We start from the raw sequence: 22897 nt of genomic DNA on the forward strand, positions 1-22897 counted from the left end.
CTTTCTTTTTTTGTACTGGCCCCCCGTGGGAATCGAACCCACAACCCTGGCATTGCACACACCATGCTGGCGTTGCAAACACCATGCTCTACCAACTGAGCCACAGGGGCCAGTACAGGGAAGAAATAAGCAGCCAACAAGTGCTCAGCATATGTGGGAACACCTTCAAGACTGTTGGAAATGCATTCCAGGTGAAGCTGGTTGAGAGAATGCCAAGAGTGTGCAAAGCTGTCATCAAGGCAAAGGGTGGCTACCTTGAAGAATCTAAAATATATTTTGATTTGGTTAACAATTTTTTGGTTACTAAATGATTCCATATGTGTTATTTCATAGTTTTGAGGTCATCACTATTATTCTACAATCTAGAAAACAGTAAAAATCAAGACAAACCTTGGAATGAGTAGGTGTGTCCAAACTTTTGACTGGATCTGTACTTGTATGTAGCAATGTCACATGTATAATTTTATTTAATTCAGATAAATTATTTTCATAGTTAAAATAAGCCTATAATTATTTATATATTTTTTATGAATACTTACTCTCGCAAGTAATCGAATAGTAACGTCAGTTCGGATATTCAATTAACCGTGCCCATCCATCCATATGACACACACAGACATACATACAGCACTTTTCTCTGAACTAAAACCACAGTGCCCCATTTGTCACACACATGCATGCATACATAAACACAACACACAGTTTACTTACCTTCCAGCAAACATGGTCTCTGCTTTGGCTGCAATCTCATCTATGTCTGGATCTGAAATTGAACAAAATAATGTGAATCACTGAACCCAATTATAGAAAGCCCAAATAAGTCCACAGCTCAAACAACTGATTACAACAGTAATCAACAAACCAGCAGGATTCCCTTAGGCATTGACTGTCACACTCTAGATTCTCCTAGCCTGGTCCCATTGCAACCATAGGAGTTGGCAAGACGCTACAACAGATCTGAGACCAGGCCAAGATGTCCGTATGTGACGGTAGAGCTTTACCTGACATGGAGGGGAATTCAGACACCGACATAGAGCTGTCCGGTAGATTCCTGTCCCCAAATTCTTTCTTATAGATGGAGAGCAGGTAGGTGATCCTGTAGTCCAGCCGCACACTCAGGATGAACTGATGGGAGAACAAGATAGAAGGCGATAAATAAAGGGTCACAATGTCGAATACCTCAAATCCATATTCAAGCTAAAAGAGATAAATCAGAGACCTTAAAATATTGGTTAACAAACTATGTTTAGAGATCTCTTGTAATCAACCCCACACAAAAAAGTTTAGCCAGGATCTCATTTTATGACGCAATTCATGATTTCAAGAACAAGCGGTTGCGTTCCATTTCTCTACCCTTGACCCAGAAGTATACACACGATCACTTCCCCTTAAGCATTTAAAATCATTGGACAGTTACAGTTACAGGTAACTGGCCCTCCAGACCACATGGTGGCGCTCCACTCACCTGTAGGATCTCAATGATTTTGAGCTTGGTATCCATGACCATGACGTCCTCATTGTCGGGCAGAAGGAAGGGTTGTATTCCGTTCTGGAGGGACGGGGGCGTGTCGGGGAGGTGGTGAGGCAGGACGTACCCTCTACTCAGCACCATCTGTGTCATCATCTCCCCCACGCCATGGATGGTACGCAACACGTTGTTTCCTGGAGGACATGGAAACCATGGAGGTGTTCATTAGGCACCAAACATAAGGAAATGGACTGAAACAGAGAGGGACTACCTGGCTTTGTCCAATAAGGAACACTAATATTCTGTTGCAAAACATTTGAAAACATTTTACGCTGTGTGTCCAAATGAACACTACCCAGGTCAGAAAAGCGCTTTTGACTTCAGTAAGTGTAATAAAGAGATGAGGAGCAGAACCCATGAGGAGCAGAACCCATGAGGAGCAGAACCCATGAGGAGCAGAACCCATGTCTCTTGGAGTTTCAGATCTGGAAACTCATCTATCAATTTGCCTATATGCATTGTGCCTGCTTAATAAACTTAGTAAACAAATACATTGTTTTGTGATTTAACAAAATGTTTGAATCAGTTAATGAATGAATTCTCTGTGTGACTTACCTGCCTCGGGGCTCTTGCTGAGCTTATCCATGTAGGTGAGTGGGTGCTGGACAAAGTCCAGTATGGCCAGGAGGGTGCGTGTGAGACGCAGCAGCTCACTGAAGCTGTAGAAGCCAAAATAGACCAGGTTACGGGCCAGATGTACCACCTACAAGACCGGAGAGGAGAGAAGGATTTCCCCAGAGGACAGAGTTAGATGCAACTTTAACATCAGAAAGTGATCATGTCTGTTACTATCTTTGGTTGGGCGGGGGGGGGGGGGGGTCACCACTGGGTGAGATGGGAGAATGATTGTTGTAAGGTTGTATTATTGTGTTTGTGGTGTTATATTGTATGTCTTGTGAAAATTGAAATAAAAATTTAACCGAAAAAAAAAGAAAGTGAGCATGTCTATGTAATGGGAATTTTAATGTTTGTGCTTTTCTGATAACTAATTTATGTTCTATTATTCATGTGCTGTTCTAATAACCAATTTCTGTGTTCATGCAAGTGATTGATTTAACGAATCCTCAATTATCAGTAATTTGGCAGTATGCCCAGACCTTGTTGTAAGAATGAAAGATATCTCAGTTTCAAGGTCTCAGCTTAGAGAGACGATGCCTCGTGAGGTATTGGTCTGTCACGTGTTATGAACCAGTGTTGGTCTGTCACGTGTTATGAACCAGTGTTGGTCAGTCACGTGTTATGAACCAGTGTTGGTCAGTCACGTGTTATGAACCAGTGTTGGTCAGTCACGTGTTATGAACCAGTGTTGGTCAGTCACGTGTTATGAACCAGTGTTGGTCAGTCACGTGTTATGAACCAGTGTTGGTCAGTCACGTGTTATGAACCAGTGTTGGTCAGTCACGTGTTATGAACCAGTGTTGGTCAGTCACGTGTTATGAACCAGTGTTGGTCAGTCACGTGTTATGAACCAGTGTTGGTCAGTCACGTGTTATGAACCAGTGTTGGTCAGTCACGTGTTATGAACCAGTGTTGGTCAGTCACGTGTTATGAACCAGTGTTGGTCAGTCACGTGTTATGAACCAGTGTTGGTCAGTCACGTGTTATGAACCAGTGTTGGTCAGTCACGTGTTATGAACCAGTGTTGGTCAGTCACGTGTTATGAACCAGTGTTGGTCAGTCACATGTTATGAACCAGTACTGGTCAGTCACATGTTATGAACCAGTACTGGTCAGTCACATGTTATGAACCAGTACTGGTCAGTCACATGAATGAAACTAAACGGCAATGGTTCATTAATTATGCTAAATCATGCAAATATAACTCGTCTCTGTAGTGCCCAGGCAGAGCTCCTGATTGACATGTGTACTATGGTGCATTGAGTTGGTTGGAACCTCTCCAGCGCACTGACAAATAATGATTCATTTAAGATTGACTTCGAGTGTCCCTGTGTAAGAATTTCCATGACATCTATATCCATAGTTTTGGAATGGATAACAACCAATTACAAATAGTTGTGTGTGTTTTTACCTCCAGAGTCAGTTCATTCTTCTCTTTGTCTCCGAAGGGAAAGGGCTGGCTGACCACGTCTTTGAGGTATTCCTCTACAAACTCCATGGTGGGGGCAAACTTCCTCTTCATCTCCTCTCTGGAGGTGTCTCTGAACTCATACTCGTACCTATGGAGACCGTTATGAGTGCATGAGAAACTAATTAACAAAGCAATTCAAATCAGTTGGTTAAAGCTGTGAAATAGACCTTCAGCCTAGAAAATCTGACTGCAATGTTTCTCTAGAGAAAAGAAAGTGTTCTCGCTACCTGGATGCATGAAACATGCAGCAAACTGAAGATGCAATTCATCTGTGATAAATCTCTAACCAGAGGCCGTTTCCTTTCAGGTGGTGTGCCAGTTACAGATACAGTATGCTATTGCCACATCCACAGATCCCAAAGCCACATAAACCTCCCCCACCACCACTCACTCGTGGATGGTGATCTTGGAGGGGATCTCGGTCCAGAGGCGGGCGTAGCGCACGGCCACCACGGCCTCCTGGGGCTCGCGGTCCACGTGCATGTGCAGCATGAGGCGGCAGAACGAGGCGCGCAGGTTGTAGGGCAGGCAGTCGTCAAACATGCAGCGCAGGATCAGTTCCACAGGCAGCTGGCTGGACAACCGGTTGATGGCCAGGTACTGGCGGTCCAGACACATCTTGGCAAACAGGTTCAGCTGGTATCTGGAGGGTGAAGGGGGAAGGGGAGGAGGAAATACACGGAAAAGAGGTGTCATAGGTGTGTCATAAAAATATGACGTGAAATGTTTGGTAGTTGAGCTGAAGACAAGGTGGACTGTTGCCTAACGGACCAGAAACTAAGTTGGACACTTGATACATCAATAAATTGGAGAACCAATGTTTCGCCATCCAGTCCAATAATGACCCCCAGAACACCTTGCTGCAGCAGCTGTCTAGTACCTGTAGTAGGTGATGATGTCACTGTCCAGCTTGTGGTTGCCCTTGGCGTCCTGGGCCAGGTGGCGGATGGACTTGCCGTGCGGCTCCTTGTGGCTGTCGATCCAGTAGAGCCACACCTCCTCCTCCTCTGTGTCCTCCAGCAGCAAGGACGACTCCAGGGATGTCTCTGTGTTGGGGATTAGCCTGGTTGGGAGGAAGAGGAGGAGGAGAAGGCGAGAGGGAGAAGGAAATGGAAGCATTCATTCTTCACTCTGGAGCTCAACCACACACCCACGTATACACTACCACACACAAGATCTGCTACTTCTCTTTGCACATCTGCATTCACCAGCTTAATGACATTCACCCATGATGTGCCTTTTTACACAGATGTACCAGCTTATGTGATTGTGAACTTGTAGTGTATAGCACAGCCAGGTCAAACATCAGTCCCCAATCTGAAAACCTGGCCACCAGTGTTAGGAAGAGAGCACAGGTATGTGTGTGTGTGTGTGTGTGTGTGTGTGTGTGTGAGACTCACTTGGTCTGGATGAGGATGTCAGCATTGGCGGAGTTCAGCATGAATTTACAGATGAGCTCCTGTGTCACTGGAATGGCCGTCTTATTGGACACACACAGGTCTGACAGATAGTCCAGGAACCTGATTGGACAGAAGAGGACAACCAAACGTATTGGACTAAATCTGCTCAAAGACGTTGAACCCAGTACAGTGGCTTACCAATACCTAACAATTATAGGCAACACAAATATACTGTAATATACATAGGTTTTTTGTTTGTGTGTGTGTGGGTGTGTGTGTGTCATATGCACGTTAGAATTAAGAAATAAGGCCCAAGGGGGCATGGTATATGGCCAATATATCACAGGTAAGGATTGTTCTTAGCACGACGAAACAAGGAGTGCCTGGATACAGCCCTTAGCTGTGGTATATTGGCCATATACCATGCCCCCTTGGGCCTTATTTCTTAATTCTAACGTGCATATGACACACACACACCCACACACACACAAACAAAAAACCTATGTATATTACAGTATATTTGTGTTGCCTATAATTATTGCTATTATAAACTGGTTACCAACATTATTTGAACAGTAAAAATATATATTTTGTCATAACCGTGATATACGGTCTGATATACCACGACTTTCAGCCAATCAGCATTCAGTGCTTGAACCATCCAGTTTATAATGTGTGTTAGGTATAGTATTCATTCCTCCTCCCTGCTCTGCTCTGTCCTGACCTGGGCTCTCGGTTGCGTCGCAGCAGTTTGACGAAGGTCTCAATCTCCTTGGCTGTGATGTGTTTCTCCAGCAGCTTGCGGTTGTTGTGGAGCAGAGCTGTAATGGTGTCCTCCGCCAGGATCTCATAACCGATCTGAGACTGCATGATGGAGAACTTCTTGGCTATGTACTCCTGGAGGGCAGAAAGAGACCAGTTAGTCGAAATGGATACCATTATAGGAATACATCTGGATTGTGTATATAAACTTGTCCAATAACAAACGCTCGCACCATTGCAATTTGTTTTCAAATCAATCAAAATCAGATACAATTTTTGTCACATGTACCAAATACAAAAAGGTGTAGACTTGACCGTGAAATACTTACTTTACCAACAATACAAAAAAAAGTTGTACTACTGTGTGCCCTAATGAACATGACCCTGTTGTGATGGGTTGGCTGATTAAGAGTTTCTGCTTGAGATAATTCAACCAGCATACAACGGATCTTCATCATTCACATACACGACTGCCTACATATAAGCTTATATTATAAACTGGGTGGTTCGAGCCCTGAATGCTGATTGGCTGACAGTCGTGGTATATCAGACCGTATACCACAGGTATGACAAAATATTTATTTTTGCTGCTCTAATTATGTTGGTAACCAGTTTATAATAGCAATAAGGCACCTCGGGGGGGTTATGGTATATAGCCAGTATACCACGGCTAAAGGCTGTTCTAATGCACGACGCATCGCGGAGTGCCTGGACACAGCCCTTAGCTGTGGTATATTGACCATGTACCACACCTCCTCCAGCCGAATTGCTTAATTATATAACATACAGTTATTGATCTTATTGACCAAGATAGAGTCAGGGTTGCGAGTTGGACAAAGCTACAGTGCTACTAGCCTGGTTCTTGCGGTAGTCCTGTTGGGAGTGGCGCAGCACCCGGTAGCACAGCTGCAGCATGTACTTAAAGGGAGCGTAGCGCTGGTCCCCCAAGTCCTCCAGCTTCAGCATGGGACCCTCCCCCTGGTCCGTGAATGGAGCCTTCAGAATACCAAAAATCTAGAGAAAGCAGACAGCAGAAGAGAGAAGAGATCAGAGACAGACAAAATGACTTGATGATTCTGATTATTTTGTTGTCCGTATCATCCCACAGTAATTACCACTGCCAGCATCATTACCACTAGCAATGCTATGACAATGCTATTAGCACAGCCTTAGGCAGAATTTACTTGAATTATTAATACCTTCAATTACTGTGATCAGAGGGAGCCTGCTTTCTGCACTCTAATAAGTCACAGTGTAATGGCCATTGGAAGGAGACAGTGGAATTCACATTCTAGCTTGGGTGCCAGTCTGCTTCTGCGTTAGCCAATACATCTATGAAGTCAAAATAAATCTGCACACTTGTAGCTCAATTTAACAGTGTTTGTGAGATACAAAAAGCTTCTCTTTATCATCATTACCCATTACCCAATGCAGAACCAGACTCAAGACCAAATCTAGGGGATACTCCTTTAGGTGATATTCTGGGAGAGTGTGTGTATGAGTGAGCTGACCTGGGCTAGAATGTTCTGTTCCCTCATTAGTTTCTGCCTTTCCCTGTTGGGGTTGGAGATGACCACAGACAGCACGTCCTGACCGTTGTTGGGGACCTCGCACACAAAGAAGATCAGGTCCTCCAACAGCTTGGTCACAAACCTGGGAAACACGGGCCGCAAAAAGAACATTAGTTAATTACACAGAACACATCTGTCTGAGAGACAGTTATTGCGGACATAGAGATTCCACAGAGAATGAGGAAATGAATACATGCAATAAAAATACTAATTGAAAACAGATTGAATTACATAGTATTGCACCAAATAAACAGTGTAACCCTGTTGGCTGTGTCACTAGGGGACATACTGTAGCTCCGATACGGACTCCATCACGTTGTATACTACACAGGAGCTTTTCACTTGCACTGCACTGTCTAACAATGTTACTGGCCGTCAAATCCTTGCCTTCTCTGTCCTCGTTTCCTCGATTTGGTTCCCTCGACCACCTCAAATGCGCTTTGAGAGGAGCAAGGAATTTAAAAAACAAGTAAGGAGGAAGCAAGGATTTGCTGGCAAGCAACATTTCCAGACACAGCCAGGATGTCTTGGTTGTGTCAGCAGGACTGTGCTGTACCTCCTCTCGTTCTGAGCAATGTTGCCATACTGCAGCTTCTTCACGGTCGACTCCAGGACCTTGTTGGCATCGTTGGCAAAGTCCAGGTCTCGGACCTCAAACAGGGGTACAGAGACAATAGCAAATGCCTCCTTGTCCTCCTTTGTAGGGCACGTGCCAATCTGTGGGTCGAGGGAATTCAGTATGAAATGAACTACTCATGTGTACTGTAGGCCTATAGACTCAACAACAATCCCTCCAAACACCAGAATCAACCCTATGTCTAATAGGAACTTACAATGTTGAAAAGGTTTGGGGAAAAAGGTTGACTACATTGTGATAAGCACAACATTTTAAGTGGAACTTAAACAGCAGGGGTGTAGTATTCGACCTTGAGCATGACGGGGCGCTCCTCCTCAGCGTCGATGGGGAAGTTGGTGCTGCTCACCCAGGTGTTGGTACATAGGTGTCTCAGCCGTACGTACGAGTTCCTGAGGGAAGGCACAGTGTGTTTGAAGTGTGTTTTGAGTAGTGCTGAGCGATTAACTGAAATTTCATCGGTTCAATTACTTGAATTCAATTTAGTTGGGTTTTTTTGTGAGCTCAATGCTCCGTTTCTCTAGAGAGAAATCCTGTCAATCAAATGAAGAATGAACTGTGGGACGCTGTACGGAGTTGAAGTTTTCAATAGGAAAATATTCAACCTAGTTCTAACCCACATCTCTTTGCACTAGTTTTGAGTGTGTATATTGTTTCTTAGGATGTATTCGAGATCTCTTCCAAGAGTCCTTTAAATGTTTTCAGTGTTTTAGATATTTTAAAATGTGTTTTAGGGGCCATTCTCTGACCTGGGCACCAGACAGTCAGCCATCTGCAGCGTGGTGGCGTCCAGCTCAAACAGAGAGGCGATGTCGTTGCCATGGGGCACAGACACCAGGGTGCAGGCGATCTTCTCTGCAGCCTGACGCTTCCTCTTGGAGTACGCTGTATCTGTCTCCGTCTGCAGACAGACAGCAGACACACAAAGATGGATACCAAAGTTCTTGCAACTAAAGCATTCTCAATGCTAATATCAATACACCTGTGCCACAGATTCAAAGCTCTGTAAAAAATATATATATAATGACATGGCAGCTTATGTTATTACAATGAGATAGTGGATGAGGTTTGGATTGCACTGTGTGGATGCTGTAGACAGATAATAGGCCAGTCTTGGGAGGGTTAACCACTGCAGTGCTCTATGCATGTCAATGGGAAAGAGCTCCTCTGAGCCACCCCTGTGCCTTATCACCTCCTCTGGGTGACTCACACCATCCAGCAGTACAGAACAGCAGAGCAGACAGCACGTCTGTCTGCCCTCCTCTATCTCGCTCTCTCAAAGAGCACCCCCACACTCAGACGTTATATAAGGGGCCCACTGAGTGTCTGAGACGAGTTTGTGTTCTTGTGTGAGCGGAGGCAGAATACCAATGCAGAAGGTCGGCAAGAGGAGGAAAATCTGTATTGAAATAGAGTTTGTACATTGTCTACATTGTGTACAGCGGTTGGACAAGAACAGAAAACTGGAAAATAATGACATTTTTAAGGAACCGAAATGGAACCTGGAATTAAAGTGATCCATACTATACCAGAACAGAACTGTTAGTTTAAACGCGTGGGTACCGGTTAATAACATTCCAGGCATTATTTTCTAGTCCCACAAAATAACAACAAAGCGCGTATGCAAAGTCCTCACTCTGTCACTCAGAAACATATTCCAGTGTCTGCCTGCAAGTTAAAGATCTTTAAAGATCTTTGCCATGTGTGTGCTCATGTTTAGGCAACCTGCCCCTTCCCCCTTCGTAGCATAGGCTACTGTACTGACATTACAAGCGTAATTCAGAAGATAGAGAAGAATGGATACATTTCTTCAATGCTAGTTAAGGATACTATAGGCCTAGTTATCAGTTTCACTTAACTACAAAAATAGCTAGCTAGCTCAAAGGCCATTTAAAAGTCCCTCCATAGAAGCCGCTCCTCCTAGGTAGAATTCTGTGGACATAATTATATAATGCATGTCATAACAAGATGGCCAGCGCTTCAAGCCTCCTCTTCAACCCTCTCTGGCTCTCTCCCCACCTGCAAAGCTTCAGTAGCATCTTGTGCCATAGGCTACACTTGTCTGTCCATCACGCCTGTAAATAACTAGCTTGCCTGCTCTATCCACACTGATTGGTGAATTAATTTAATGAGCAAAAAAAAGGTGAAAAAAGGAATGATATAAACCAATACTTTTTTTTCTGCTCGGAACTGTAGAACGTAAAAAAAAAGTGGTTCTGTTCAGAACGAAACGATTGGAAAATAATTTTGGTTCCAACCCCTGGTTGTGTATGTTGTGAGTATGGGTGCGTGTGCATGTGTGAGAGAGAGAAAGATAAAGAGAGAGAGAGGAAAGAATGGAAGAAAGAGAGTTTGCATGTGAGCGGATGCGTCTGTTCTTGCTAGTGAGTGTAAGAGAGGAAAAGGTATTGCATAATAGGAGTTTGAGGTGGTGTGAGAGAACAGAGGGCCCAGCAGGAGGCCCAGGGTTTGACAGGTACACTTCCTCTATCACTGCAGAGAAACACACCCACAAAGTTGCTCTCTTAGCAGAAACACAGAGGATGCACAGTTCCCTAAGCTTTTGATCTACCCTTTATGCAGTACTGTTTGTAAAATCTCATCTAAGAGACCATGGTCATGCATTGTTAAACACCACACATAACAGAATACTCATAGATATACCATGTGGTTGAAATCAGTGGAAATGAGGTCCAGACTAAGGTCCATTAGACAGGAATATGAAAACCAGAAGAGTGTTTCACTAACCTGATTCACCTCTGCTTTAGAATCCACACTTTCATCCCGAAAATCAGGGTTAATCTATAGAAAGAAAAGAAAGTCAGTCAGTCAATCACTTTCTTCATCAACTTCAACGGTAACAATTTCCTCACAGACAACTATTCAGACCCCACACTCTTCCCAATATTGTCTGAGAAACTATTCTAGATTAACCGTCTGTTGATTGTGATTAAGTTGACAGATTTGATTAACTTTATTATCTCCTTCGGGAAATTCTCCTTGCAGTGCTGCACCTGTACAGCACAATGAAGGAGATTAGAGAGAGAGGGCCATAATGGTGATGGGTCGTTTGCGAACGAATAGCTCTTTTTGAACAGATAGTTTTTATGAACTTAGGGAACCGAATCGCATCTGTGAAAGAGCTGTTCATGTCGCTCCTTGATTGGCATCCTGCTTTTGAGCTCAACGATTATAGATAAGTGATTAAAAACATTCTCTGAAGATAGTCATTTTTCACTGCAGGAACAATAGGTAGTGGGGAGAGAGCCACAATATAGTCCACGCTCAATTGTGCAGTGATTTCGCAGTAATCTAATTTCGTCAGGTAAAATGTATTTGAACTCCCATTTCACATTCTGACATAATGGTAGGAAATGTGAAATTTGTCCGTTTTTTTCCTAAGCGCTACTGAACAATGAGCCGTTTAGGAACCAAATGAACGGCTCATTTGAGGTGAACGTAGCCTATCTATGTGGTTCACCATAAAGACTCGGAACACCCATCACTAGGCCATAAAAATGGGAACACTGCCATCTGCAGCACGTCTGGAACATCAACATCTGCTCACTACAAGCCTGATCGTAGATGTATAATGTGCAGAAACAGTCTGTAGCTAGAGGCCTAGCCAAATCCCAACTCCTCGGACGAGAGTTTTCATGCCATACATGAGTAATCAGTAGAGTTAGCTAAAGCACACAGTATTCAAAGAATCTCAGAGCGGATTGCTGATATAGGATCAGTGTTTAATTTTAGATCATAATTAATATGATTATATGGACAGGGAGGACCTGATTCTAGACCAGCACCCTTACAGCCTGACCACAGAGGGAGGACTGACATAAGAGACAACACAGAGACAGTAGTCTACACAGAAAGCTGCATTGTGGTCTGTTGGCATTTCTCTCAGTTTTATGTAAAGTAGGTATTAACCAACAGTGGCAGGATGTTAACCGGAGTGGAAAACACCCACACACTGGCAATCAGTCAAGTCAGAAAACACTCAAACATGACTTGGTAGCATTGGGAATTTCACATATTTAGTAAAACATTTTCCATCATGTGATAAGATAAGTATTATCTTACATGGAATGTATTATATTGTGGGTTTTTGGAAATGAAAAAAGCAATGAAAGTGAACAACATCCTGTATTACTGTACAAGATTAGTCATTCATGAATAGAGTATTTAAATGAACAGTATTCAAATTGAGCAGCAGAGTCAAAAGACAATGAAAAGATAACCGATAACCACGATATCCATTTGACACACAGTCAAAGAGAGAGAAGAGGGGAGAAAGTAACAGCCTACCTCTGCAGCCAGGTAGTTCCCAGTGGCCAGGTGTTTGAAGCGAAACAGGCTGTTCCACTGGCCGGCACCCCCTCTGCAGGGGTCGTAGTGCACCACCTGCCATAGAGAGAAACATATTTAAAACGCACTGATCAACAAAGAAAGAGTCCTCAACATCACTCAGCGCCATTAATAACATCATAGTATGAGGTAATGCATTTGTTTACGAGGAAGACACTTGTTTAATCTCCCTCTGGGGAATTTCCTAATCAAAAACAGGTTTTTCCACTCGTCCTACAAAATCAGGAGCTAAAATCTGAGCAGAGAAAGTGCTTCTAGCTCCGTCTCAATTCTCTGTTCTAAGTATACACTTGTTCACTTGACTTTGTTCAAATTAAAGGCAAAGGACTGGTGTAAGAAATATGGTGGAAACTAACCCACACCAATACATGTGTGGGGAGGAGTGCACGGGTGCACACTGGGAGAATTGGGATGGAACCATTGCAGTAGGCAAATAGTGCAGTAGGTACCTCTATTTCCCAGAGTGCTTTGGAGCTGGTGGCAGAGGTGGCAGACTGTCTCAGGGTGGTCCTGAGGAAGATGTGCTGCTGATTCCTGTATTCGTCACATGTCAAGAACTTCTCTTGTTCGGCGTGGAACAGACGCACCACATCACCCTGCGAGACGACAACATGGTTTAGCTGTTTGGGCTAAGAAACAAAATAAATACTTTAAAGTAACACTTGACTTTAGTTATCAACTGAGCATAAATTCTTATAATTTAAGTATTATAAATCATGATGCCATAATAACTATTTGTAAAGCATCAAAAAAATTGTACTTTAAAATGTGGATGTGAAAGCATTAATTATTTCAGCTAAAACCTATCAACAACATTTGCATACAACACTCTGTCTGCACTGAAGGACATTAGGCGGACAGCATGTAGAAGAGGTAAGATAAAAACACTGACTCCTTTGAGGACGTCCTCTCTGTAGTCACTGAACTTCATGAACAGAGTGACCTTCCAGCTGGTGTTGCAGTTCACAGCGTTCACCTGTAGAAAAACCAAGGAGAGGAGCAGAGAAGACCAACGGACTGTCATGACTATGCCTGAATTATACACGTCTTTTCAGAGCCTAAGATAGCTGCTGGTTTACCATTCCTGCAATAATGCCGGTTCTGCAACCATGAAGGGACTATTTTTATGGACAGCGATAGTCGGAAGGTAGAGAGGGAGACCGATAGAGAGAGACAGAGTAGGGTCAGAGGTGGCATTTGTAACATTTTTTACATTTTAGTCATTTAGCAGACGCTCTTATCCAGAGCGACTTACAGTAGTGAATGCATACATTTCATAAATGTTTTCTCCATACTGGTCCCCCGTGGGAATCGAACCCACAACCCTGGCGTTGCAAACATGTTGCGAACACCATGCTCTACCAACTGAGCTACACGGTAACCCCGGACGACGTATGGACTGTAGTCTGCTGCGCTACCACTAGACAAGATTCTTAAGGTTCTCAATACCTACTGCAACCTGGTAGGTTTCCAAACGCATGTTATGATATGGGTGCGTTAGCAAGTCGTTATGGTTAAAGGTTAAGGGTTAGGATAAGGTTAGGCTACGGCATGCTAGCAAGTGGTTAGGGTAAGTTTACAGTAGGTTCAGGCATACTAGCAAGTAGGTAAGGTAAGGGTTAGGATAAGGATAGAAAATAAAGACATGCCTAAACAAAAACCTGCCTGGATTCGAACCGCCACCTGGATTCGAACCACTGCCACTCGCATCTTATGAGTTCTATGCACTTAAAAAGACAAACGTGCTGACCAGCAGCTTTTTGGGAGTCTTCAAATATGCGACAACGGGACCTTCCGAGTGGCGCAGTGGTCTAAGGCACTGCATCGCAGTGCTAGCTGTGCCACTTGAGATTCTGGGTTCGAGTCCAGGCTCGGTCTCAGCCGGCCGCGACCGGGAGACCAATGGGGCGGCGCACAATTGGCCCAGCGTCGTCCAGGTTAGGGGAGGGTTTGGCCCGGCAGGGATGTCCTTGTCCCATCGCGCTCCTGTGGCGGGCCGGGCGCAGTGCACGCTGACACGGTCGCCAGGTGTACGGTGTTTCCTCTGACACATTGGTGCGGCTGGCTTCCGGGTTAAGTGGGCATTGTGTCAAGAAGCACTGCGGCTCGGTTGGGTTTCGGAGGACCCACGGCTCGCGACCTTCGCCTCTCCCAAGTCCGTACGGGAGTGATGAGACAAGACTGTAACTACCAATTGGATACCACAAAAAAATTAAAAATATGCGACAATGCAGGAATTGTTGGAGATGGCAGGCTGGGACAGACACAACATGGCCATCATCCTTCTGCACCGGTTTTCCATGCATACAATACATTTTTAAATCGTAAGTGCTCTAATCAAATTGTTTCATGGCTCTTACCTCCTTGCAGCCGGGGTTGTCTAGCAGCTCAATGTTGCTGGCGTGGAGAGGCTGCCCTGCGTTCACGGGCATCAGGACCACCTTGTCTCCCACCACCACCTAGGGACCAACCACAGCAGCTCAGACACTAGCACACACATGATTACAAGTAGAGTAGAGTGAGAGTAGAAAATAGATACAAATGAGGCAGATGTCTATGGGACCTATCACAGGACAATGGGACAGAGGTATGAGACACACTTCAAACAGCAAAGGTCCACAGTCACAACTTGTCCCATGCAAAGGGCAACTATCCATCTAGAGATAAGCATTCCCCACAACAATGCAAATAGAGTGAGTGGTCTTATTCTGTGTATCATTTCCAATAGCAGATGATCACAAACCATGGTCAAATTAAGGAAGTGAAGCATGTAGGGGTTTACAGTGTATAGACATTCATTCATCCAGCCATGTGTGTGGTAGCGTGAAACGCTGAATGCAGTATACTGTCCTGTGTGCACCAAAGTCTCAAATATCTCCATTCAAACTGTACTCTACATTCAAAACACATATCGCAATAAACAGAATGTAAATTGACAAAAATGGTCAGGAGAAGAATTGTACTTAAAGGCTCCCCTTTCCAATAATGACGTAGCATCTATCTACACTTTACATACAAAAGTATGTTGACACCCCTTCAAATTTGTGGATTCGGCTATTTCAACCACACCCATTGCTGACAGCTGTATACAAAATTTAGCACAGCCATGCAATCTCCATAGACAAACATTGGCAGTAGAATGGCCTTATTGAAGAGCTCAAACAAGTCAGTTCATCACATTTCTGCCCCGCTAGAGCTGCCCCGGTCAAATGTAAGTGTTGTTATTGTGAAGTGGAAACGTCTAGGAGCAACACTGGCTCGGCCGAAAAGTTGTAGGCCACACAAGCTTACAGAACGGGACCACCCAGTGATGAAGCACACAGTGCATAAAAATGGCCTGCCCTTGGTTGCAACACTCACTACCAAGTTCCAAACTGCCTCGAAGCAACGTCAGCATAATAAACGTCAGCATAATAGCTGCTCCTCTGGAGCTTAATAAAATAGGTTTCCATGGCCGAGCATCCGCACACAAGCCTAAGATCACCATGAACAATGCCAAGTATCAGCTGGAGTGGTGTAAAGCTTGCTGCCATTGGACTCTGGAGCAGTGGAAACGCGTTCTCTGGACTGATGAATCATGTTTCACCATCTGCCAGTCTGACAGACAAATCTTGGTTTGGAGGACGCCAGAAGAACGCTACCTGCCCAAATGCATGGTCTGGGGCTGTTTTTCATGGTTCGGACTAGGCCCATTAGTTCCAGTGAAGGGAAATCTTAACACTACAGCATACAACGACATTCTAGATGATTCTGTTCCTCCAACTTTTTGCCAACAGTTTGGGGAAGGCCCTTTCCTGTTTCAGCATGACAATGCCCCCGTGCACAAAGTGAGGTCCATACAGAAATGGTTTGACGATATCGGTGTGGAAGAACTAGACTGGCCTGTACAGAGCCCTGACCTCAACCCCGATTAATTGGGATGAATTGGAACGCCGACTGCGAGCCAGACCTAATCACCCAACATCAGTGCCTGACCTCACTAATGCTCTTGTGGCTGAATGGAAGCAAGTCCCTGCAGCAATGTTCCAACAACTAGTGGAAAGCCTTCCTAGAAGAGTGGAGGCTGTTAGAGAACGCACATCAATTTGGAATGAGATGTTCTACGAGCAGGTGTCCACATACTTTTGGTCATGTAGTGTATCAATCTATCTATAGCATTGCTGTAATCTAAAACTTCCAGATAATGTTAGTCAATAACAGTTAAAGGGCAACTCCACCACTTTTCAACCTAATTTTCATTATCTCCAGCACAATAAGAGTGTCATGGAAAACTGCACATTTCTACGTTTTGTAGAAAAAAATAAAAAGTTCTACATGATGACAAAAGTTCAAACATAAAAATACACTATGATATTCCCGGTGACGTGGGGAGCAAGAAAATACCCTCCCTTGGGCAAGAAACTGCAGGTTCAGAAAAATCACTATGTGATGTCATCTTTTTAACCACAGAACATAGAAAAGCGACGTTTTCGCATATGTAGACACTGGTATGGTACGGAGATTATGAATATGAGGTTGAAAAGTGATGGAATGGCCCTTTAAGGGAAAAAATTGCAAATTGTAGAAGACTAGCGGAAATGCACTCACGTACTTACATTTTTCAATGCTCAATGTCTACATGCAAGGCTAGTGCTAACATGCTTTCACAGCAAGTCTCATGGCCTAACACACACACACACACACCATGCACTACAAACAAGAAGAATACCTTCCACCATAGGATGCTAAAGCAAAAGGAAAGGAGAAAACCAATCAAGTCATTTCAGAAGGATTAGACATTACGTGAACATAATACCAATTTAATTAAAATAGGAAATGTTCAATACTAAGACGGCCCCTAAAAACTTTAAATAATTGTTAACAATCCTGAGGTTCATCATGAGGTTTGGTTTACCATAACATATCTATGGTAAATAGGGCTAGGAGTTTTTCATCGTCAGGTCACATGTTCGGGAAAAACTCCTGGCCCCATTTACAGGGTACATTCAAAGCACTGGCCTGTAGCGAGTCAGGTCAGGGCCCCTTTTCATAAAGCAGCTCAGTAAAAGTGCTGATCTAGGATCAGTTTTGCCTTTCAGATAATAATTAATAGGATTATATAGACAGGCCGGCCTTGAACCAAGATCAGCACTAAACAGGGGTACCTACGTTATCCCCCTCGCTGCGGAGTTTCCAGAAGGGCTGGATGTAGAACCAGGAGCCCTCATTACCAGCTGGGTCCAGAGACACACGCATGGCGTTCTTCTCCAGCAGCGCTGGCAGACGCTTGTTCACCGTCAAGTACTTGTTACTCTTTATATGCAGAAGCTGAGGGGAAAATAAATGGGGCCGATTCACAAGGACACATCTTACACAAGGTCCATGGTTTGAATCCCACCCCAACACTCCAATCTTAAACGATCACATTTCTTTATTGCTAGGAAACAGTTACCGAAAGAAATTGGTACTCTTTTTTTTTTTTATTAAAGTGAGATGTAAGGCAAGTTCATCATTTCATTTCACCAATTCAAAATCATCAGACCAATTCGTTATGAGCTCAGAATTTACTTTATTTGGAATTGACCTCAAAAGCCTTTCAATTTAGCTTCCGCTCGGGATAAGAACATTACTCAAATTATATATATATGTATATTTATTTTTTTAAATGTATTTCCCATTTCAGGACAGGTAATTTAAATATTGGCTTTAGCATGAAAGAAGCACACAGATCAAAACATGAAAAAAAGCTATATTTAACAGCAAAAGACTGGACCTGACCAAAACACTTATTTTAATACAACTGTTTAAACCACAGTTAGAGGCCACAAACCTTGGGAAACCATACAGAACAAACCTGCACTAAATTGAATATTGAAAATGGATACAAGCTTAAATTACTCTGTGCCATTCATCATTTAGGCTGACAAATTGCCTCAATGGCAATGTGAGGCACTAGAGGCCAGACTACAAACAGAAAGGCAGCCTTGGTGACCAAGGCAATGTGAGGCACTAGAGGCCAGACTACAAACAGAAAGGCAGCCTTGGTGACCAAGGCAATGTGAGGCACTAGAGGCCAGACTACAAACAGAAAGGCAGCCTTGGTGACCAAGGCAATGTGAGACACTAGAGGCCAGACTACAAACAGAAAGGCAGCCTTGGTGACCAAGGCAATGTGAGGCACTAGAGGCCAGACTACAAACAGAAAGGCAGCCTTGGTGACCAAGTGAAAACAAACACAAGGTTCCTGGCACAGCACAAACAGAGATACAGCCTCTGATAAGAGTTGTCTGTAGTTGACTTTTACCTGAATGACGTTACTGTACTTTACCACCTCTCCCAGCAGCTTCTTATTCTCCGTCTCATTCTGCTTCTGTTCCAGTTCTGCTGCATGCTGGGACATGAACAAAAACATGTTTGGGACTGATTACATTGCAGTCATATTGTGCAGAGTCACTGGTCTAAACACCTTGCATTTCAAATGACTACTTATGTGATCAAGATAAGTGATTCTGTGCCTCGGCTTGCTCAAACTGATCTTGGTTGGCTTAAAGAAAGGGGCAATCAGCAGTTTCTACATCCATTTTTGGATGTACCCATTGAATCTTAACTTATAAATGCCTCAATGCCATAGTTTAACTGACGTACCCAATCAGAACACAAAAAATACGTTTGTTGTACAAAGTAAATGTAAACAAGCACTGTATAGCCTCAAAACATGGTTAAAATGATCATTTTGATATCATGGAGGTTCAGTCCTTGCATCCATAGCTCTGTTTCAATTGCTCATTGGCCCTTTAAAGCAGTGCTTTTCGCTCCAGGTCCTGGGGACCTACAGGGTGTGCAGGCTGTTGTTCCAGCCCTGCACTAATACTTGATTTGACTAATTAACTAAAGTAATGATTAAGCCCTTAATTCGGTGAATCGTTTGTGTTAGTGGTAGGATGGATCAAAATCCTGCACTCCCTATGGTTGCCTTGCCCAGGACTGTGAATGAAGAAGACTAGGACTTGCAGACAGGTTATACCTGTAACTTCTTGAATAGGTCTTCTTGTGTGTTGTTGTTGCCTTGTTTGCCCTGTTTGGCCTTCCAGAACTGCTTCTGAGCTGAGTACCTGTTCATCGGACACACCTTGAACAGGCAGTCTGGAGAGAGAGACAGAGATATGGAGAGGAAGAAAGAAATGCGGAGGAAGAAATGTAGAAAGATATTAAGAAATAGAAACAGGGAGGGAGGAGTGTTAGAGAGTGAGAGGAATACATACATGAATCAAACATACATTTTTTATATATTAGTAATTTAGCAGACGATCCTATGCAGAGCGACTTACAGTTAGTGTATTAATCTTACAACAGCTAGGTGAGGCAACCATATAGCTCAGTCCTAGTAAGTACATTTCCTCAATAAAGTCGCTATCAGCAAAGTCAGAACTAGTAAGGGGGAAAGAAAAGTGTTAATTCACAAAAGGCTTACTAATACATACTAATTTGAACGGCAGCGTGCCCCTTGAGTCTAGGTGACCTATGTGGTTGTGCAGCTGGTCAGACTCCTCCCACTCACCTCTGAACTTTTTGGGCGGATTGGCCAGGTCTCCTGCATCGGGCTGCACCACACACCTGTCATCAACAAGCCTGGGGAGAAAACATCCCAACATCACACACACCATTTATACAGTTCATATGGGAGAGAACATCCCAACATCACACACACACCATTTATACAGTTCATATGGGAGAGAACATCCCAACATCACACACACACCATTTATACAGTTCATATGGGAGAGAACATCCCAACATCACACACACACACACCATTTATACAGTTCATATGGGAGAGAACATCCCAACATCATACACACACCATTTATACAGTTCATATGGGAGAAAACATCCCAACATCATACACACCATTTATACAGTTCATATGGGACAGAACATCCCAACATCATACACACACCATTTATACAGTTCATATGGGAGAAAACATCCCAACATCATACACACACCATTTATACAGTTCATATGGGAGAAAACATCCCAACATCATACACACACCATTTATACAGTTCATATGGGACAGAACATCCCAACATCATACACACACCATTTATACAGTTCATATGGGACAGAACATCCCAACATCATACACACACCATTTATACAGTTCATATGGGAGAAAACATCCCAACATCATACACACACCATTTATACAGTTCATATGGGAGAAAACATCCCAACATCATACACACACCATTTATACAGTTCATATGGGAGAAAACATCCCAACATCATACACACACCATTTATACAGTTCATATGGGAGAAAACATCCCAACATCATATACACACCATTTATACAGTTCATATGGGAGAGAACATCCCAACATCATACACACACCATTTATACAGTTCATATGGGAGAAAACATCCCAACATCATACACACACCATTTATACAGTTCATATGGGAGAAAACATCCCAACATCATATACACACCATTTATACAGTTCATATGGGAGAAAACATCCCAACATCATACACACACCATTTATACAGTTCATATGGGAGAGAACATCCCAACATCACACACACACCATTTATACAGTTCATATGGGACAGAACATCCCAACATCATACACACACCATTTATACAGTTCATATGGGAGAAAACATCCCAACATCATACACACACCATTTATACAGTTCATATGGGAGAGAACATCCCAACATCATACACACACCATTTATACAGTTCATATGGGAGAAAACATCCCAACATCATACACACACCATTTATACAGTTCATATGGGAGAGAACATAAACACACATCTTTCCAACTATTAATTCAACTCCATGACAGAGCTCAATGGCAGGCATGTTCTGCAGTTTCCTATGATCCAATACTCCTTCCTCTCCCAGAATAGACAGTGGTTCTCCATGGCAGACAGGGTTGTTGATGATGTCTAGAACCCAGGTTGAAGACAATAGGATTATAATATCATATAACTCTTTGCATAAATGAGGAATAATTCTAGGAACGGGACCAGCGATGCTAGTTAGCAACGGTGCTGGTCCCATGCGTTGTTTATTTTCACAAGCTTCATAATGTAATGATTAGCTTGTCCTAACCTGGTCATCTTCAACCTAGTCTAGAACCAGACTAAGAACATAGCATGTAAGAAGGAAGAAATCAGATCAGCAAGCATTGTATGTGATCATCCTCATTGGATGTCATGTTGAATTCAGAGCATTGCCAGATTTCATTAGTGTGTAGATATAATCGCTGATTGTGATGGTGGTCACTGTATGTTTTACAATGATAACAGGGCCAGTATTCAAAAAGCTTTTCAGAGTATGTGTGGTGATCTTGTATCAGTTTGACACCTATCCATGTAACCTTATTATTATCATCATCATCATCATCTAAAAACCTAAACACCCATCCATGTAACCTTATTATTATCTAAAAACCTAAACACCCATCCATGTAACCTTATTATCATCTAAAAACCGAAACTAATATCAGCACTAATACTCAGATTCTTAGGGGCAATTCCACGGCAACAGAATGACGCTGAAACTCAGATATTTCACTTTAAAATATGTGCCAAACAAAAAACTATTATTGCAAAGTCAAACAAACCATACAATTCTATGCACAAGGTCGACTTTACAATTTCTAATTAACATTTTACAAAAATGCATTTGCATCTGCACTGTTCAAGTAAAACAATGTGACATTTTCTGTGGAATTTGTTAAATGTAGTCCTTGTGCATAGAGTCGTATGTTTTGTTTAAGTTTGCAATCATTGGTTTTTATTTGACACACATTTTAAAAGTGAAAAATCTCATAATTCTGTTTCCATGGAATTGCCCTTAGTGAATATAGGCCCTGGTCTTGTTGAAATGGATACAGTGAATTCTGTAAAGGGCTTGGTGGGGCCACAGGAAATGCTCTTGGCTTCTGTGTGTGGCTGATTAGTCCTAAATGCTGATAGGTTGACATTAACCGCCTTGTCTCCACACTGCATGCCTGGATTTTATAGTCAATGTCATTGTATAGTCAACCAGCCTGCAACAGCAATTGTTTTGCTTAAAGTTTTACAGCTAAAATAAAACTAAAATATCTTTAGAGAATTGTCCAGAAGACTGGTGAACGTCCCACAACATACTGTCCATCCACACTGAACTAACACACCAACGCAGTGTGATATAATATGTCAGTGATACTACATTCTCACAGAAGCTTCGAAAAACTATAAACTCAACATGATTCTGTTGGCACTTGGCAGAGAATGTGCCTCTATTCTTTATGTGACCTGGCTGCATCATGTGAAACAAGTATTATATCATCAAATTTCTGTTTATGCTAGCCTGGTCCCAGATCGGTTTGTGCTTTCTTGCTAACTCCTGTGGTGGTCATTGACACACCAATGAACATAGGATTTGGCATGACAGCACAAACAGATCTGGGACCAGGGTAGGACCAGGATAGCTGATGCCAGTCTGAGACAAAAACAAAACTGTGACAATGTGTAAAGTTCCACCCGGTATGGGGAAGGAAG

The 22897-nt window shown here is 43.0% G+C and overlaps 1 protein-coding gene across 2 annotated transcripts in view; it reads right to left on the bottom strand.

Annotated features, from left to right (window-relative positions):
* The window catches only part of itpr2 (inositol 1,4,5-trisphosphate receptor, type 2), a 132434-nt gene that overhangs the window by 96366 nt on the left and 13171 nt on the right, over positions 1 to 22897 (bottom strand). For both annotated transcript variants that reach the window (XM_029758792.1, XM_029758793.1), the window contains exons 2-24: positions 19890 to 19960; positions 19356 to 19474; positions 18636 to 18722; positions 17501 to 17659; positions 14713 to 14811; positions 13245 to 13328; positions 12802 to 12948; positions 12293 to 12388; positions 10733 to 10786; positions 8734 to 8885; positions 8277 to 8376; positions 7907 to 8067; positions 7291 to 7432; positions 6635 to 6793; positions 5742 to 5914; positions 5018 to 5137; positions 4498 to 4680; positions 4009 to 4260; positions 3558 to 3705; positions 2084 to 2231; positions 1466 to 1662; positions 1002 to 1125; positions 712 to 763 (exon numbers count right to left, since the gene is read on the bottom strand). In XM_029758792.1, coding sequence (XP_029614652.1) covers positions 712 to 763; positions 1002 to 1125; positions 1466 to 1662; positions 2084 to 2231; positions 3558 to 3705; positions 4009 to 4260; positions 4498 to 4680; positions 5018 to 5137; positions 5742 to 5914; positions 6635 to 6793; positions 7291 to 7432; positions 7907 to 8067; positions 8277 to 8376; positions 8734 to 8885; positions 10733 to 10786; positions 12293 to 12388; positions 12802 to 12948; positions 13245 to 13328; positions 14713 to 14811; positions 17501 to 17659; positions 18636 to 18722; positions 19356 to 19474; positions 19890 to 19960 — 3027 coding nt within the window. The remainder of the gene's footprint in view (positions 1 to 711; positions 764 to 1001; positions 1126 to 1465; positions 1663 to 2083; positions 2232 to 3557; positions 3706 to 4008; positions 4261 to 4497; positions 4681 to 5017; positions 5138 to 5741; positions 5915 to 6634; positions 6794 to 7290; positions 7433 to 7906; positions 8068 to 8276; positions 8377 to 8733; positions 8886 to 10732; positions 10787 to 12292; positions 12389 to 12801; positions 12949 to 13244; positions 13329 to 14712; positions 14812 to 17500; positions 17660 to 18635; positions 18723 to 19355; positions 19475 to 19889; positions 19961 to 22897) is intronic.

This window comes from Salmo trutta, chromosome 7 (genome assembly GCF_901001165.1).
Source record: "Salmo trutta chromosome 7, fSalTru1.1, whole genome shotgun sequence".
Classification (NCBI taxonomy): Eukaryota; Metazoa; Chordata; class Actinopteri; order Salmoniformes; family Salmonidae; genus Salmo; species Salmo trutta.